The 16,205-nt window shown below is 38.1% G+C and overlaps 1 protein-coding gene across 1 annotated transcript in view; it reads right to left on the bottom strand.

The window, feature by feature from the left end:
* The window catches only part of LOC126494691 (ran-binding protein 17-like), a 115,021-nt gene extending 99,059 nt beyond the window's left edge, over positions 1-15,962 (bottom strand). The window contains exons 1-4 of the mRNA XM_050132137.1: positions 15,883-15,962; positions 14,869-14,949; positions 3,101-3,164; positions 2,906-3,014 (exon numbers count right to left, since the gene is read on the bottom strand). Coding sequence (XP_049988094.1) covers positions 2,906-3,014; positions 3,101-3,164; positions 14,869-14,949; positions 15,883-15,962 — 334 coding nt within the window. The remainder of the gene's footprint in view (positions 1-2,905; positions 3,015-3,100; positions 3,165-14,868; positions 14,950-15,882) is intronic.
* Between the last annotated feature and the right edge of the window lie 243 nt (positions 15,963-16,205).

Below are 16,205 nucleotides of genomic sequence, written 5' to 3'. Positions count from 1 at the left end.
GGGGGAGGGAAAGGGGAGGCAGCGGTGGGGAAGAGACAGAAATCTTTAATAAATAAATAAATAAATTAAAAAAAATCAGAAATAGGTATTTTTGGCATTATAAAATACAGCAACATATAATTACATCTACCATTTAATTAGCACATGCAATATCTTATGCAGCCACCATTTTTGTAACGAGAGTATGTCGTGTACCCTTGAAAAAGAACATCACAGGCATAAGCTGGGAATGGGGTTCTAGCATGCATGAGACATAGGATCACCCACCCCACAATTAGATGTCACATTTCTTGAATTTTATTTATTCCTATCACTAATTGAAAGGGCACATCAAAACCAGGACGTCATTTCGCACTACTTCCAACTTCAGTAGTTCTTGGAAACGACCGTCTTCAATTTTACGAGACTGCCTTTTTTAGAGCCTATGTACGAGTGAGATCAGGTAGTAGCTGGTCTGTCTGTGCCTGGCTTATTTCACTTAACACGACCCCTCAGGTTCCTCCAGACAGCTGCGAATGATTCACTTTCTTATTTGTATGGCTAAAGAGTACTCTAGTGTGTTTGACATTTTCTTTGCTCGTTCACGCGCCAGTGGATATTTAGGTTGCTTCTATCTCCTGACTTCTGTGACTGCTGCTGTAAGGAACACGTCGGTGCAGATGTCTCCTGCACACTGACTTCACTCCCTCTGGGTGTGCATCCCACTAGCAGGATTTCAAAAGCATGCTGTGGTTTTACTTTTAATTATTTAAAGCATTTCCATATGGTTTCCCACAACAGTGACAGTAATTATTTAGCATACAAAGCCCCACATTTTATTTAGCTTCTTTCTTTTGATGTATTTGTCTCCACTATACACAACTGCCCTGTTATCTCAGTATTGCCTTTTCACTTAACAACATTAAACTTTATGTACTGTATTGTCTTCAGCCATCAATTTTTTGTGCCACAGGCCACTATAATTTTATATACTATACTTTTAATTCTATTATTAGACATTCACATATTTTCCATTTTTGTCTTGAGCTTAACTGTTACTACACACAAACAGCAGCAACAATGCAGGGCTACACTGCAGTACCAGTAGAGCATTTCCTCAGAATGCACAAAGCCCTGGATTTGATTCCTGTACTAGGAAATACACATAAAACCAGACAGTATCTCATTACTTGGGGTTAAGACAGAAGAGGACCCGAGTATAAGGTCATTCTCAGCTACAGAGCAGTTCAAAACCACCCCTTCCTGACACCTTCTCAAACAAAAACAAAACAAAACCACGAACTTTGCCCCTGCAGACTTAGACAACGTAAATGCTGTGGATATAGGTCAGGGGGTAGAGTGTTGGCCTAGTACATCAGACATTGTAGGTTTGGTTCTCAGCACTGCCTAAAATGCAGTGGACGTACACAGGCCTGTAATGTCATCCTAGCCACTCCAGAAGTAGAAGCTGGAGAATTTTCAGCTTGTTCTCGACCTCAGCTTGAGGCCCACCTGCACTTCTACATTGGATCCTGTCTCAGAACAACAAAGGGAAAGACCATTCCTGTTGGGCTGGCAAGATTGCCTACTGGACAAAGTCATCAACCAAGCCTGATTACCCGAGTTTGATCACTGGAACCCACATGGTAGAAGAACAGACTGACTCCTGAAAGTTGTCCTCCGACCCCAACTGTATGTTGTGGTACATGAGCACAAACACAAACACACAACAAATAAAATTTAACATGTGGAAAATAAAATGCAAGAAATATATCAAAACAAGGCAAATATTCACAGGTATTCCCAAGACTGTTCCGAGACTTCCTTCCCTTGACTTTGCAGTAGTGTGGATTGAAACTTGGGTCTTGTACATATTAGACAAGTGCTTTATTGTTGAGTTGTATTCCTGACTTTTAAAGAAAATTTTGAGATAAAATTGAGGTAAAGGGAACACTTCTGCATTGCTGGTGGGAATGCAAGCTGGTACAGCCTAGTGTGGCAATTTCTCAGAAAATTAGGAAACAACCTTCTTCAAGACCCAGTAATACCACTTTTGGGTATATACCCAAAGGATGCTCAATCGTGCCACAAGGACATGTACTCAACTATGTTCATAGCAGCATTGTTTGTCATAGCCAGAACCTGAAAACAACCTAAAAGCCCCTCGATCTAAGAATGGATGAGGAAAATACGGTACATTTACACAATGGAGTACTACACAGCAGAAAAAGTAATGACATCTTGAATTTTGCAGGAAAATGGATGGAGCTAGAAACCATAATTTTGAGTGAGGTAACCCAGACACAGAAAGGCAATTATCACATGTACTCACTCATAGGTGGTTTTTAAACATAAAGCAAAGAAAACCAGCCTAGAAATCACAATCCCAGAGGACCTAGACAACAATGAGGACACTAAGAGAGAGATACATAGATCTAATCTACATGGGAAGTAGAAAAAGACAAGATCTCCTGAGTAAATTGGGAAAATGAGGACCTTGGGGGAAGGTTTAAGGGGAGGGGAGAAGCAGGGAGGGGAGCAGAGAAAAATGTAGAGCTCAATAAATATCAATAAAAAAAAAGAAAATTTTGAGATGAGACAGGGTCTGCCACACTGCTGATCTTGAACTCACTCTGTGGTCTGGCAGCCCTTGAACTTGCTATCCTATCCTCCTGTCTCACCTGAACCACCATGTCCAGGTTCTAGATTAGTAAATGTAAAATTAATGGGTCAGAGGACACAAAGAAAGAAAATTCTGAGATAAAGAATCAAGGCAAATAGTACAAAGATCTGTCTTTTGGCTGCAAAGCTTAGAAATTATGAAAACGGTCAATGAAAGCAACTTGTACTAAGTGAAATGCTGGACTTAGTATTCCACTCTTTCTTTCACACCGTGTTCATCTCCTGTTAGGCGCCATCAACTTACCTAGGTCTACCATCAGAAGGCGAGTGAGGGCTGTGTAGAAAGTTGTTCGGCACCTGAAGTCACTGAGACTGTAAGTATCACCGATGCCAAGAAATGGAAAGTGTTCACTCTAATGGAAGCAAAAGAGCATGGAAAGTTACCAATGTCTGACCTAACTATCCAGAAAACTTTAGTCACTAAAGAATTAAGACGTACCGTGTGGTTTTTTAGCATGAATTTCACAGCATCTATTTTCACAAGTTTTTTTAAAAGGATATAGGTAGAATGTTAAGGAATCTGGAGAAATGTATGTAATAAATCACAAAACAAAAATAAAATGGCATTTTAGTATGTAAGAAGAATAAATATTTCTAGGATTACTCCTATAGAAATGTCTTTCATTTTGCTAAGAATGATAATCCATTATTAACTAAGGCAATTACTTTTCCATCTTATACATATTCTAGTTATGGAAAGAAAGAATGAGTCCTATAATTAAGACAAGAACCCCTCACTATTAAAGCCTTGATAGGAGAAAATTGAAACTGACCCTTTTTACATTTGGGTATAGTTGGAGAATTTCTTTTTACTTAATGCTACTTCATAATAAAATTATTATAAAGACCCATAATAGACTATCAAGAAAGAGAAAATTATTCAATTTTAAGAAACAATGAACTCAGAAATTTAAAACCAAAATCTAGTTAGAAAGATCTAGCAAAATTCATGCCATTAAGTGTTGAAAGACAGCTTAATGTAATTAATATGTCTCTAGTGTTTAAGGGATAGACATTTTTTCATGGTAGCTAGTCTTCACAAGTGTAGTGCTGTCATTTCTGCTCTGTAGATACAGAAACAGAAGTTTAAAGAAATTAAGCTGTCCATCTAAGACTGCACAGATATGGTTAACTTTGTTGACATTTGAATTAAGGCTTCATCCAAAGGATCATGTTTTTTTTTTTTTTTTCCTGTACCACATAAATCATCTGAACAGGCAAACTCTGAATGAGAATAAAACTGAGATCATAAACATGAATACATAGCATGGATAACTTCTAGTCCACTTTGGGTTTTAGGGATGCGTACTCAGGATGCACCCCCTCTTCTCTTCCTACACCATATTCATGTACTTTCTGCTGTAGGACATCTTGGTTATTCTATATACTTCCTTCTGTCCTGAAGGCTATAGCAATCTTACTTGGTTCCATTCATGTCATAATGGAAACATCAGCTCCTTTCTTTTGTATAATTTCTGAACATGGAGCTTTGTAAATTTCCTATGTATGATGACACTGAAAAGTCCATTTATCATTTTAGACACGGAGTGGAAAGCACATTGGGACACAAGACAGGAAACATAGGCTCCTGGATTGACGACATCTGGATAAGCTTACATAATACACTCAGCCTGACTGAACTTAGTTCCTCTCCAGCAGCTGAGAACAGAGTCTATGGCCAAGTGACTGCATGGGTTGTTGTGAGGATCAGGTGATGCACACATATTTACTGACTATACACCAGGGGAAAGACAGGAGGCTCAAGAAAACTTACAAAAGGACACTGGCTATAGTGCCAATTCTTTTAACTCTAACTGGCAGAACAGTATCACTTCCAGTTGTTCAATGACTGAATGAGTTAAACAAAACTAGAAAACTTTCCCAATGACAGCTGTTAGTTAACATGGCTTAGATGTAAGTTTGTCCAACTGCCAGGTGACCACTAGAGTGGCATGTTATACATGTGTGTCCCCGACAGCACTGGCCGCCGTGCATTCTCCTCGGTGCACTGCATTTCTGGCAGCCACAGGACAAGATCAGTGCTGAGAAGCAGCAAGCTTTTTCTTAGACTTAAAGATGCGGATTTGACGACTTTTCAAAATCATCAATCTCTGAGCAGATGAACTGCCACTCAAACTTCACTCAGTTAAACAAGGGTGAGAATCAATAAACTTGGAAATATCTTAAGTAATTACCAAAAGCAATTCTCTTAAAATTGCTAAGTTAAAAGTGACAGGGTATATGGGTAATATGAATGCTGCCATTAAGAGGAGCCTTCCTGTCAGCACTGCTAACAAACAGTACGTCATGTTTTGACAACAGAATATTTATGGAAGTAATAAACGAACATCCACAGCAAAAACATCATCTGCAAAGACATTTCCCCAGAACCACACCTGTGCACTTTATACCAAGGTCAGCCCCCACTGCCTCTTAATTCTCAAGAAAAATGATTAAAATTTGAAAAATGGAATAATGAGAATTCATCTCAATATTTACATTCCTTTATAGGAATTCATCTCAAAGCTAGTTAATGGTCTTAATATTTGCAATGTTAAAGGAAAAGGCAGAGGATGTATCTATAGGATCTTTTATCCTTACTCTTCTCTAGCAGACAAGCCTTCTTTGAACTTGCTCCATTTTGGGTAGGACAGGTGGCTTACGGCAGTACTAGATTAGGTTCGGAGGCCTGCAGCTCAGTGCTGAGGACACCATGGTAATAGGAACAGCAACAGTGCTAGGACTTCTGAGCAGTAGATGGAGTCAGCACAGGCTACTCTGGGAACCTGGAGGCTGAGCTGAGGGCATGAAGCTCTCTATGGCTTGCTCAGCCCACTTTCTTATAGAGTCCAAGACCAGCAGCCCTGGGGTGGCCCCACCCATACTGGGCTGGGCCTTCTCCCATCAATCACTAATTAAGAAAATGCCTCGCACTCGTGATCCTCCTGCCTCTGCCTCCTTCAGCAAATCCTATGTTAATGATCTAAAGTCAGCATTTGCTTGCTTTTTTTTCCCCCATCCCGGAACCCAGGGCCTTGTACTTGCTAGGCCAGCATTCTGAAACTGAGCTCCACCTCTAGATCTACTATAAAGTTTTAATGAAGATTTCTAGAAAGATTTTATTTCTCTAGACTAATTTATTCTGAACGGTGAAATAAATGAGGCATCCTTGTGCTATATTTAATTTTTTTTCAGGTTCTGACGTCATTTTACTAATCAGTTTTGAATTAGTTGCTTACTTTGCATTGTATGTCAGATGTCTTTTTAGGATGCAATTTTCTTTGAATTAAGATCCTGCCGCATAGGGCAGGGTAGCTTTGACATTCTTATGCAGCTCTGTTGCCCTTATACTCTTGGTAGATTTCTCTTTCAGTCTTCCAAATACTGAGTTTACAAGAGTATACAACCGTGCTGGATTAAGGGCCCTACTGTATGCTTCTCTGTTTTTAAAGGAACACATGACTTGTATTGTCAAAACATTCACTATAAGTAAAAATGTTTTATTTTCCCAATAGTGAGGTTCGACGATAACCTTCAAATAAAGTCCTTAGTGAGAAAAGAAAAAGAAAAAAAAAAAAAGAAAATGCCCTATAGGCTTGCCTATAGCCCAACTTACAGAAGCATTTTCTTCTTCCTTCCTTCCTTCCTTCCTTCCTTCCTTCCTTCCTTCCTTCCTTCCTTCCTTCCTTCCTTCCTTCCTTCTTTTCTTTTTTCTGAGATAGGGATTCTCTGTGTTATTTCTGGCTGTCCTGAAACTCAATCCATAGACCAGACTGGCCTCAAACTCACAGAGATTCACCTGCCTCTGCCTCGCTGAGTGCTGGGATTAAAGGCGTGCGCCACCACCGCCCAGCTGAAGGCATTTTCTTGAGATTCCCATCTGTCAAACTGACATAAAAAACTATCCAGCACGACTGACCCCCTTGTCAACTTGACACACAAATACATTACCATTAAACCACTTTTCCTGTATCATTCATTCCAGAAGATCTCATATTAAAAACCATAAATAACTTTCAAAGTTCCACAGTCTTTACACATTAAAAACTCAGTTTCTTTAAAATAGCCAAACACTTTTAAAATCCAAAGTCTTTCTATTGTAGGCTTCTGTAAAATAAAAAGAAAATAATTTCCTACTTCAAGAGGGAAGAACGAGGGCATAGTCACAGTCAAATCAAAGTCAAACCAAACTCCAAAAATGTGAATGTCTCAGTGTATAATGTCTGGGCTCCTCCAAGTGGCTTGGGTTTCTTCCTTTGCTCTGCCCCTGCAGCACACGTGGCTTGAGCTGGCTCCACTCCACTGCTGCTGCTGTTCTTGGCGGTCATCCCACGGTACCAGTATCTCCAAAATGCCGGCGTCTTCTGCTGCAACTGGGCTGCATTTTCACGAATGGGCTCTCTTCATGGTGCCGAGTCTCAACTTCGCCGTGACTCCTTCAACCCTGGGCCTTCAACTGCCACTGAGGTTGCACTTCTCCAATGGCCTGTCTTGTCCTCCATGCCCCCTTCATGTCTTCAATGCCAGTACCCACCTGGGTGACTCTTACACTACCAAGTTTGGCTGCCAGTACGAGGTACAACCTTGGTTACCTCTGGGACACAGCCTCTGTATGCTGACTCTCAGGAAACGCTTCCAAGAAGATTTTGCCTCAACAATTCTGGTCTCTTCTTAATAAGCACTAATTTCTCAGCTCCATACAACAATCAGCATCAAGTAGACCAGCAAAGCAAACACTTCACTTTATTAGTTCTGCTGATTCTTCAGCCCCAGCTGACCAGAAGCACAGAATCTTAACTTGAAATAACAAATGGCCCCGATGGAGCCTTTAGACTTTCCTCTCAAACGTCACAAGTCAGGCACTGCTCAACATTCTTATCTTCCAAGTTTCTACAGAAAGCTCACCAAGCACTGCACATTCGATAGCTTTTCCTGTATAAAGTGGTCAGCTCTGTCACAGCAGTAATACCCCACAATCCAGATGCCAACTTGTTTTAGTTAGGGTCCTATTGCTGTGATGAAATATCATGACAAAGAAGAAAAGGCTTATGTGGCATAAACTTTCCCAGCACTGCTCATCATTGAAGGAAGTCAGGACAGAAACTCACACAGGCCAGGAACCTGGAGGCAGACGCTGATGCTGAGGCCGTGGAGGCATGCTGATCACTAGTTTGCTCCCCATGGCTTGCTCAGCCTGCTTTCTTAGAGAACCCAGGACCACCAGCCCATGGATGGCACCACCCACAATGGGCTGGGTGTTCCCCCACCAATCCCCAACTAAGAAAATGCCCTATAGGCTTGTCTACTGATCTTATAAAGGTATTTTCTTAACCGAGATTCTCTCCTCTCAGATGGCTTTAGCTAATATCAGGTTGATAAAATTAACCAGCACAAGTATTTTATCAATCCTAAAATGTCACCAACTGTGGAAATAGGAAAACCGTTGTTTTATGTACTATTTGAAAGAAAAGGTACTTCTATGTTCACTTTCTGTTACATGTCTAAGTGTTCTGTCTGCACGATATAAATGTGCTACATGTGTGCAGTGACTTGTCCGTCAGTTACAGACAGTTGTGAACTGCCATGTGTGTGCTGGAGACCGGACCGGGGTCCTCTGCAAGATCAGCAAGTGCTATTAATTAATCCCAGAGCCATCTCACTAGCCCCCCAAAAGTAATTATAAATAATAAGAACTGAAAGTTGTATCTTGCAAAAACAGTGTTAACATGAAAAAAAATAAGTCTCAGAATTGAATAGCGTAACCTATATTCACTAAGTGTATCAGGGTAGGTAACAACAGGATTTAGGCAGGTCTCTTAGGGCCACATATGTTCAGTGTTTATAGACAATTTAGGTCTTGAAAACAGGCTTGGGGGGAAGTCCATGGATAAGAACACTATATGTCAGGAATATGAGTTAATTTCTGAAGGAAGCCTATGCTCATGAACCTCAAGGAGGCATCAAAGTGACCAGGTTTTCTTCTCAAGCAAGGAATGGGAGTTAAACTTCAGTCACTCAGTAGGAGAGAAGACAGTATGTTCTAAAAGCTTTAATCTCTATCACTTTAAATCCAGTAGAGAACAAGACTAACGCATAGTAAACAAAGTTACACTCATACCTAAAATGTAGTCATAAGAACACCGTGTTAGAAGAACATTAAGAAATGTGTCTGGGGCTAGCCTGGTCTACATAACAAGTTCTAGGATAACTAGGGCTACACACAGACAAACCCTGTCTCAAAAAACCAAAGGGGAGGGGAAGAAAAAAAAAGAACATTAAGAAGAGTCAAAGATGATGAGAAAAAAATGAAGAGAATTAAGTGTTCACTAAGCACTAAAGGATTAAGGATTACAACTATCTTGGTATTGCTTTCCTAAGTTTTAATGAAAAACCAAAAATCTGAGTTTAACCATCCTGTCAAAGGAGAGGAATGACATTTTTGGTGATTCAGTGAGGGACAAGGAAGGGGTCAGGTGGAAAGAAAAATGAATGTCCTTGATCCCAGGGTAAAGTAGAAATCACTGTTGGGTGGGCGTAGGGAACTCGGTAAGTCAGGTGCCGTTAAAAGCCTCGAACATAATCATTGATGTAATTTTATCTGAGAAGCAAGTGGAAGTGATTCTGGACTTTGGGAAGAGGAATAATCAGATCCAAATAATATCCATGGAACGTGATCTTTTGAAGGTGGAATGTAAAGTGGTGAAGGCCTGGATGAGGTATGCAAGAGTAGAGACGACTCCCATACTCGACTTGTACACAGCTATCAGACAGGAACTAAACGACGATGGCTTTCCTCACGCTGGATAGACAAAGAAAATAATAACACTCGATGAGCGATGTTAATAAAAGTATGCTTGAGGGATGCAAGTGAAAACTCACTTTATCTAACATTCTCTCACACCATTTGGAGAGAGGATTATTCAGGGAAAGAAAACAATGCATTAAACTTAGTACTCTCACAAAGGAAGAATTACTATTCCCTATTTCTAAATATTTCCTATAACACAGTCTTATTTCCATGTTTTACTTTACTTGTTTTATTCTGTACTTTTGTTTCATCTCTCATCCTGTATTCTCTCCTGACTCCCATCTCGTTCACGAATCACACCTCACTGGTAGTAATATCTACTATGCATAGTACCATAATTTAAAAAATATTATATTTAATATAGCATGTTAGCTTTATCTAATAAAAATGTCTCCTTAAAAGTAGTTATATCATGGACTGAAGAAATGGCTCAGTGGTTAAGAGAGTTTGCAGTATAATCATGAAGACCAGAGTGCAGATTCCAAATGCATCTAAAAGCTGGGAGTAGCCTTGAGCACACTTGTAAATCTAGCATCGAAGTGGTGAAGACAGCAGGACCATTGGCAATAGCCGACTGCCACCCTAGTTGAAAACCTAGCACATACTTCATATATACATGCACATGTACACTCAATACATACACAAAATTCAGTTGTATCACTGTCATATGCCCACATTATTTTTAACATATACATCTCCAGAAATTAGTATATAATTTGAGTTAGATTAAAAAATGTTTTATGTTGGTAAAACAGTTGACTTTAGGCTCTTGAAATATGAAAAGAGGTCTAAAATCAGGGTAATTCTGTTAGAATTGAGAGCTCTGAAAGCGGGGTCTGTAATCTGTTCCTTTGTCCTGCACTTGGCAAACGACTACTATTAGCAGAATTGATAGAGAACAAGAAGCTATCGATGCGGGATGGCCTCCTGTATATGTGTTGCTTTCATTGGCTGATGAATAAAGCTGTTTTGGCCAATGGCTTAGCAGAGTGAAGCCAGGTGGGAAATCTGAACAGGGATAAGAGAGAGCAGTCCTGCCATGTGACCATGGCATCACCTCATTTTCTACACGTCTCGTTTCCTTGGCAGCTGCCTGACGGCCGCTTGACTCCACCTTTTCCCCCCTCATCCACATAGAAACTAGAATTATAGGTGTGTAAACAAATCAGAGAGGGAGGATCCCAGGCATTGACCAGCTGTGGAAGGCTGGGACAGATGCATGGAACAGGTTAGCTCAAGTTACTAAGAATGAAGAATTCTTGAATTGTACTTTTGGAAATTCTAGGTGTATACTAAATAAAAGTTATTCAAATATATTTCCACCCTGGGCAATGATCTGATGGGAAAATATAATAGTTCTCTCAAAAGAGTCTCTGGACTTAAACATTACAAGTCTCCTCAATCCAGGGGGTTCAGAGTAGGCTGACAACACCTGATTGGAACGGTCAGAGGCTGTCTAGCTTCACAGCACTACTCAGGAAGGCGGAAGACCTTATTCAACGCTAACAGAGCTGAAAGACGTACCTCAGGAGAAATGCCTGACTTTTGAGCAGGACATACATACAATTCAGTCCTAGTTTCTTTTTTTTCCACTTTGTTAATTATTTTTACTTTATTATAGCAATTGTATAATTAGGACAAATGTACAGGCACTATTTAAAAATATACATATACAATTAGCAGGCATTTAAAGTCTGTTTCTTAATGACTCCTTGAGGTATGTTGTTTACTAGCTGAGATTCTTGGTCAAGTACAAATTCAACTGTATCTGTCTTTGTTACTTTTCATTCTTTTTTCTTACCTATTTTTTCTTTACTGTTTACCTTTTCATTAGATACACCACACAGAGAAATAAATGTAATATTTAAGTAACTAATAAATAAATAAATGTAAAGTTTAAGTAACTAATCCGATATGCACTTGCAAGTGTAAACCTGAGAAACAGCATCAGCTGAAGACCCCAGGCACCCTCTGTGATCATATGTCTCTTCTTTCTGGAAGTCATTAGTGTAGAAATTGGTCTTTTCATTCCCTTCTTTTTAAATTTACATCTGTGTGGGTATATCTCGATTGCTTCATGTGTCTTAACTTCTTCAGGAAACCCAACCGAGGCTCCTTCCTCAGACTCCTGACACTTGTCCATGATGCTGGGTAGTTGTGTTCCATTTTTGTGCACTACACAGAATCCACTACTTAAGGATATCACACACTAACCCATTTTTCATGTTTTCTTCCTGCTAATTCTGTCTTCTCACATTCATGAATTATGTAGAATATAATGAAATCTTATAATTTTTCGAAACATTAGAAAGAGCTTAAGAAGAATCATTTTCTGGAGTGGCTGATGTTCTCAAGTGTTCACTGTAACATCTGCTCCAGCCGGTTACATGATCTTATAATTTAAATACACACACACTACTGAGACAGGAATGCAAAGGCTGTTCATAGTTTGATTAGATTACTTTAAAAGAAGACACAACGAAGGCAAGTACATAAGTCCATTGTTGAATGTATGGAAATGATAATTCTTTCAGTTCTCACATTTATTTATTTACATGTATTCAAAAATTCTCAGCATGCTTTGAGGAAATAAAAACAATTCATCTGAGGTGATAAAATAAAGGCTTCTAGGAGCTGCTAAAATAAAAAGTTCTATCCTTACATCAGGAGATTGGCTAGCAGGGTATGGTGATATACACCTTCAAACACAACACTACAGGCTGAGGGAGCCTGGGCAATATATAAGTACCTGGTGAAATTATGCCTTAAAACCCACCACTATCACAACAACAACAACAACAAACCAACAAACCAACAAAAAAACTGACTTTGAAATGTTCATTTATATTTCTTAAAATAAAAATTGTAAATGTTTCATGATTCATCTTTATAATTTTTATTTGTTATCTACCAAGATCAGCAGTTCTTAACTTGTGGGTCGTGATCTGTTTGGGGTCGCGTATCAACAGCCCTATTTTATAACACTTCAAGGGGGAACTCTCGCACATGTCCCCAGTCAGCAGCCCAAGCCTTGCAGAGAGAAGCGCTGGTTTGGGGCCTAATGACGTGATGGCAGACACCACGTTCTGACGCTCAAACAAGCTCTACCACTGCTTTAAGGGAACTTCAAACTTTTTTGTGATTCCTTCAAAACAAAACAAAACAAAACACACAAAAATTACTTTGGTAATTTTTCTTTCCAAACAAGTGATTAGATTAAGGAAAAATAACCAAATCTCACAGATTGGCTTTGAATGTCTTGATCACTGAATGACTGCCACCTGCAGCACACAAAACAGAAAACAAAACACAAAGCAAAATACTCAAGGAGTACCCAAAGACATACATTATAAAGAAAATAAAAAAATTCATAAGATAACATGGTTATTATTGATTTGTTAAGAATATCTTAAAATATTTCGAGTACCAGCATAAGGCTTTTTATTAAGGCAGATGATTAGGTGATACTTTCCTACAGCTGAAGAATGCCATTGTATTTTTAACAAAAAGTAAAGTATTATTTTAAGATCATGATTAAAAAACACATATAATAATGAAAATGGATAGAACAACCAAACACACATTAGGTAACTAGAGACTGCATCAAAATGGATACACCAAGCACATATTCCATTATGTAAATGAATTCAAGGATATTTCATGACTGATCAGCTAGAAGGGACATAATGATTTATAATTCAAATAACTGAGCACTGAAATCAAATTGAACTAATATATATTTCTAAATATGCAAACTTGAAATAATTGTTAAAAAATATAAATCAATGTACCTGCATGGAAATAATTCATATCTGTTAGAACCTTTAACCTTTATCTAATAATTTTTTTTAAAGGAAGACTTTTTAAAATTAATTTTAAGAGGTATTCAAAAGGAATAAACAGCTCAGAAAATAAAAGGTTATAATAGCTATACTTAGATAACAGAAAGAGTATCTTAATAGATACCAATAAATTAGGCATTATGCAAATTATACCAAAATACAAATCAAATTAATTTTATATTAAATATCAATTTCAAACTAAAACCAGAGCGAATCTAAACAATAGGTCTGTGTCCCAGAATCCCAGGCCTTCCCACAGATAACACGCTTTCACAGTAATTCACTGTGAAAAGCTGGAGAGGTTGCAATACTATGAAGTACTTATCAACCACTTCATATGTTAGAAATAGAGTATTTCAGCACCATTATTAGAAAAAAATACAGGTTGAGTTTTTTTAATAAGAAAAAATACATATCTTAAAAAGCCAAAATGACCACTGGAATTGGGTTGTACATCACTTTTCAGTAAAGAGGAAAAACAGCCTGGACAGGTGTAATTTATCATTTTTCTGATTTAATATCAAAGAAATATATTAAAATAATAAAAAGAATCCTGAAATCCTCAAAATTTGTAGTGATAAATAGCCCTCCCTGTCTTTATTGCATTATACCTACTAACAGAAATATTGCATGGTGGATTTTGCCAGACAAGGACGATTATTTTCCAATAAAAAGTTGCATATTAAATTCCAGCACAAAAGTGGGTGTCTAATACTTTGGAAATCTTTTATGGTTTACAGAGGAACACAATCTTAAACTTAACTAATACAAGCATATTCCTGGAATGAAACTCCACTAAAGGATTCCATCCAAAGCCAACGATTTCAGAAATGTCCTTATATTACGATATCTTCTAATGTCACAGGTTAACTAAACCAATGGTTATTTAATTTTATAACATCTATGTATCTTACAGGTAACAACATAAGCAACCATCTACAATCCATTTCTAATAGGTAAAATATCACACATACACACATCTAATAAGGATGATTTCTGGCTTCATATTTTAAAGGATTTCTAGAGACAAATGTGTAAACATTTAATGTGTAACAGGAACTCTTGAGTAGGTGTGACAATGATCTGGTGAGGAGGCCGACAAGCAAAGATGTGGTCAAAAAGCCAATGAGTCTCTTTCTATCTCGATTCACACAAGCCCTACTGTCTGATGCACATGAGACTCTTACTGAGGGATCCAGGGACACTTCACCTTCTTCAAGCTGGTTTCATGCTTTCTTTCAGAATCAGAATTTATGAAAATTGTGAACAACTATGGGCTGAAATACACAAGTGCTGCATACTTTACTGTGCAAGCATTTGTTAGCCTAGATTAATATAAACAAACCTGGCCAGTTAGGAATATATGTATGTTCATATAAGATCACTTATGATTGAAAAATGCTTCATAGTACAGTTATTATAAACACATTTATAGATAAGGCTAAACAGATTAGACTTTTTATTGTAAATTTCTGGAAAATTAGAATTAGGGAAAATGCTTGGCCATGTAAATGCACCTGCTGAGTTAGTACATCACATATATAATGAAAAGGATATCCAACTGAAAGGTCATTTAGGAACTGAAGAGTCCTTGAAATTACAGGCTCACATCTTCCCCAGTACTTAAGGTTTGTAACACTAAATATGAAAAAAATGTATTGAATTGTTAAACAGCTGCCTGCATAAGGAGAACCACAGAAACATAAATATTTTATGAAGTTAGGTGACTTCAATCACAAAATAAAAAGCATGTTTGAATTTCAACAACTTTTTAAATTCTTATAGCACATTTAAACTTTATATGATCAACCTACAGTGAACACTGGCATAGAATTCTTTAAGTTTTAAAATAGTTCTGTAACTAATTCTCTAAGATAGTCATTCTATAAGTAAGTGTTTCACAGAAAAAACATTAAATTTAGAATAAGGTCAAACAGAATGAAAATGGAATTATCATCACAAAGGAAGTCAAGTGAAGGTGAACCAGTTACTGCCCCAAATGAAGCATTATCTGGTGGCTCCAAAACTGACTTATGGTCCTGGTGTTGACCCAGCTTCGTCCTGCAAGCACAGCAGGGTTGTCTGTGAGACACAGCATGCAAGTGAAAGCACACCAGTGTCGGCTCAACAGGCCACCATGCGTCTGTGAGGACAAGCCATGCAGCTCCATAGACACATCTCTGCTGGAGCCAATGGATGCTCTGTTTTAAGGTGATTATGACGATAGCTTGCAATAAGCATTTCATTGGTCTTTGAGGTAGGGTGTTTTGTTTTTAATTATAAAGTAAAAAACAATTCTTCTCAAGTAAACTGTGGAATCAGTATCTGGAAATCTTTTTAGGTCAGTGTGTTCTGATATTGTACACTATAACCATGTGAACTTCCTGACAATGATAATGCCCTTTAGATGGTGAGTTAAGTAAACATTTGAAGTAAGCAGAATGCACACACAAAAATTTAACGCCAAAATTTTAAGTTAAAAATTAGTATCTAAAAAAGGATTCATATATAGTAAGATGATATGTGACTCAAAACCACAGAATACAATTAAAAACCAAAACAGATACTCACATTTTTGTCATGAATGTTTCTAGAACATGGTTGTCATCTGTTATTCCTAAGACTTCTGACATACGGGCATACACCTGCATCAACAATAAAGTGTTATAAGCTTTATCATCCATAGGCAGTTTCAAAAGACTGCTAAAGCTAACAAGTCTAAGAGTAAAAGATGTCCTGCATCCACACTGTAAACAGGGAGTGAAATGAAAACATCGCCATTCTAGCCTGCAGTCAGTTTCCCCCAGGAAGCACTCCTCCTTTGGGATGTCTGTATACCGACACACAAACAGACCCACACTCATTCTCTGCCTAGCACACTACGTATTTTGTCC

The sequence above is a fragment of the Alexandromys fortis genome, unplaced genomic scaffold, assembly GCF_014885135.2.
Source record: "Alexandromys fortis isolate MF-2015 unplaced genomic scaffold, M_Fortis_MF-2015_v1.1 scaffold_29, whole genome shotgun sequence".
Taxonomy (NCBI): domain Eukaryota; kingdom Metazoa; phylum Chordata; class Mammalia; order Rodentia; family Cricetidae; genus Alexandromys; species Alexandromys fortis.
This window is presented reverse-complemented; position numbering and strand designations above follow the sequence as displayed.